This window comes from Colobus angolensis, unplaced genomic scaffold (genome assembly GCF_000951035.1).
Source record: "Colobus angolensis palliatus isolate OR3802 unplaced genomic scaffold, Cang.pa_1.0 Scaffold130, whole genome shotgun sequence".
Lineage (NCBI taxonomy): Eukaryota > Metazoa > Chordata > Mammalia > Primates > Cercopithecidae > Colobus > Colobus angolensis.
Genome location: NW_012114253.1, coordinates 5,585,666 through 5,587,859, shown reverse-complemented (window position 1 = coordinate 5,587,859; position 2,194 = coordinate 5,585,666). Strand labels below are relative to the sequence as shown.

The 2,194-nt window shown below is 52.3% G+C and overlaps 1 protein-coding gene across 1 annotated transcript in view; it reads left to right on the top strand.

Moving 5' to 3' along the window:
* Nucleotides 1–2,194, top strand: part of CROCC (ciliary rootlet coiled-coil, rootletin) — an 84,957-nt gene that overhangs the window by 67,976 nt on the left and 14,787 nt on the right. The window contains 1 exon segment of the mRNA XM_011934077.1: nt 1,984–2,193. Coding sequence (XP_011789467.1) covers nt 1,984–2,193 — 210 coding nt within the window.

The window sequence follows — 2,194 nt, the reverse complement described above, 5'->3', positions numbered from 1 at the left end:
GGCTGGTGCATCTTTCCTCCCTCCAGCAGGAAGCAGGTAGGCACCCCAATGCTGGGACCATTCTGAAAGGCCACTCCCTAGGGCTCGTTCCTTCCCCCACCCCTTGAGACCTTTCCCAAGTTATAATAAGAACAGCCCAAAGAACAGTGGGTCTACTGTATGCCGCCACAAAATGGGCAGGGAGAGGCCCTGTAAATACGACCTTGTTTGACTCTACCAGCAGCCCCATGGGGTAGGTACCGTTAGCCCCATTTTTATTTTTACTTTTCTTTTGAAATGGAGTCTTACTCTGTCACCCAGGCTGGAGTGCACTGGCGTGATCTTGGCTCACTGCAACCTCTGCCTCCCGGGTTCAAGCCATTCTCCTGCCTCAGCCTCCCAAGTAGCTGGGATTACAGGCGCGCACCACCACGCCCAGCTAATTTTTTTGTATTTTTAGTAGAGACAGAATTTCACCATGTTGGTCAGGCTCATCTCAAACTCTGGTCCTCGGGTGATCCACCTGCCTCGGCCTCCCAAAGTGCTGGGATTACAGGTGTGAGCCACCACGCCCGTCCTACCATTAGCCCCATTTTACAGAACCCTCAGAGAGGTCGAGGGATCTACCCAAGGTCACACAGCCACCTAGGTCTGTCTGACTCCAAAGCCCACACTCTTCCTGCTCTACCTTTTCCGGCTGTCTCATCGCTGTGAATCTGTTGTACGGCCCGGTGCAAGTCACTTCATCTCTATGCCTCAGAGTGCTCATAAGAGATGGACTAGCACAGCTGGGCATTTATGAAGGGCCCTGGCACAGGTCCTGGCACCCAGCTGCTCAGTAGATGGGGTTTCCAGTGAAATTGGTGACTGTGAGAGGTTGACTCTCTAAATGGCAGGGGTGGCTTTGTGTCTGTGTGCCCCTGCATCCCATCGGTAAATGATTTTTTAATGCATGCCCCCATTGTGTGCAGATTGATTGATAAATTATGGGCAAGGAGGGGCAATGTAGCCTAGTGGTTAAGGGAACAGCCTCTGGACACACCTCCCTCTGGAACCAGTGGGCACTTAACCTTCCTGGCTGTTCACTGTGCTCCCAGCCTGCAGCCCCTGTGTGGCCCTGTGTGGTGTGCCTCCCTGCCTTCCCCCACCCCCTAGGGCTGTGAGTACATGTGATTAATAAGCTGCTGTCAAGCTATTAAAAAAGTTTTAAAAACAGAAACAAAAACACCTGGGAGCAGTGGCTCACACCTGTAATCCCAGCACTTTGGGAGGCTGAAGCTGGTGGATCACTTGAGGCCAGGATTTCGAGACCAGTCTGGCTAACATGGTGAAACCCCGTCTCTACTAAAAATACAGAAATTAGCTGGGCATGGTGGTGCTCACCTGTAATCCCAGCTACTCGGAGGCTGAGGTGGGAGGATCACTTGAACTCAGGAGGCAGTTTACAGCGAGCTGAGATTGCGCCACTGCACTCCAGCCTGGCTGACAGAGCTAGACTCTGTCTCCAAAAACAAACAAACAAAAACCCCACAGAAACAACAATTAAAAAAACAGCCTTTGGAGCTAGAATGCCTGGCTTTGAATCCCAGCTCTGGCAGTTTACTAACTCTGTGGCCTTGGACAAGTTACTTAGCATCTCTGTGCTTGTTTCATCTTCTGTAAAGTGAGATCAATTCATAGAGTAGTAATTAGAGTTAATATTTTTTGGAAAGTTACTTGGTGGCTGGCACTGATAAGCCCTATGTATTCAAATGCTAGCTGTTATTACTAATAAACTATGGGCATTACAAGGCTTGTATAAAGAATAAAGAGATTAATAAACAAAGTATAGTATTTCATCCCACGGGGATGTATTTGCATCTCCTGCTTGAGTGGCGAGCACTAAAGGATAAAGGGTTGTGCTGAGCACACAGCCAGGGATGGTGGGCTCCAGTCTGGGCCTTAGGGGTGGGGCATCGGGTTGGGGAAGGCCTTGCCGACCCCCATCTCCTGGCATCACTCCAGCTCCAGGTAGCCCAGCGGAAGCTGCAGGAACAAGAAGGCGAGTTCCGGACCCGCGAGCGACGCCTGCTGGGCTCCCTGGAGGAGGCGCGTGGCACTGAAAAGCAGCAGCTGGACCACGCCCGCGGCCTAGAGCTGAAGCTGGAGGCGACGCGGGCCGAGGCTGCAGAGCTAGGCCTGCGGCTGAGCGCAGCCGAGGGCCGGGCACAAGGCC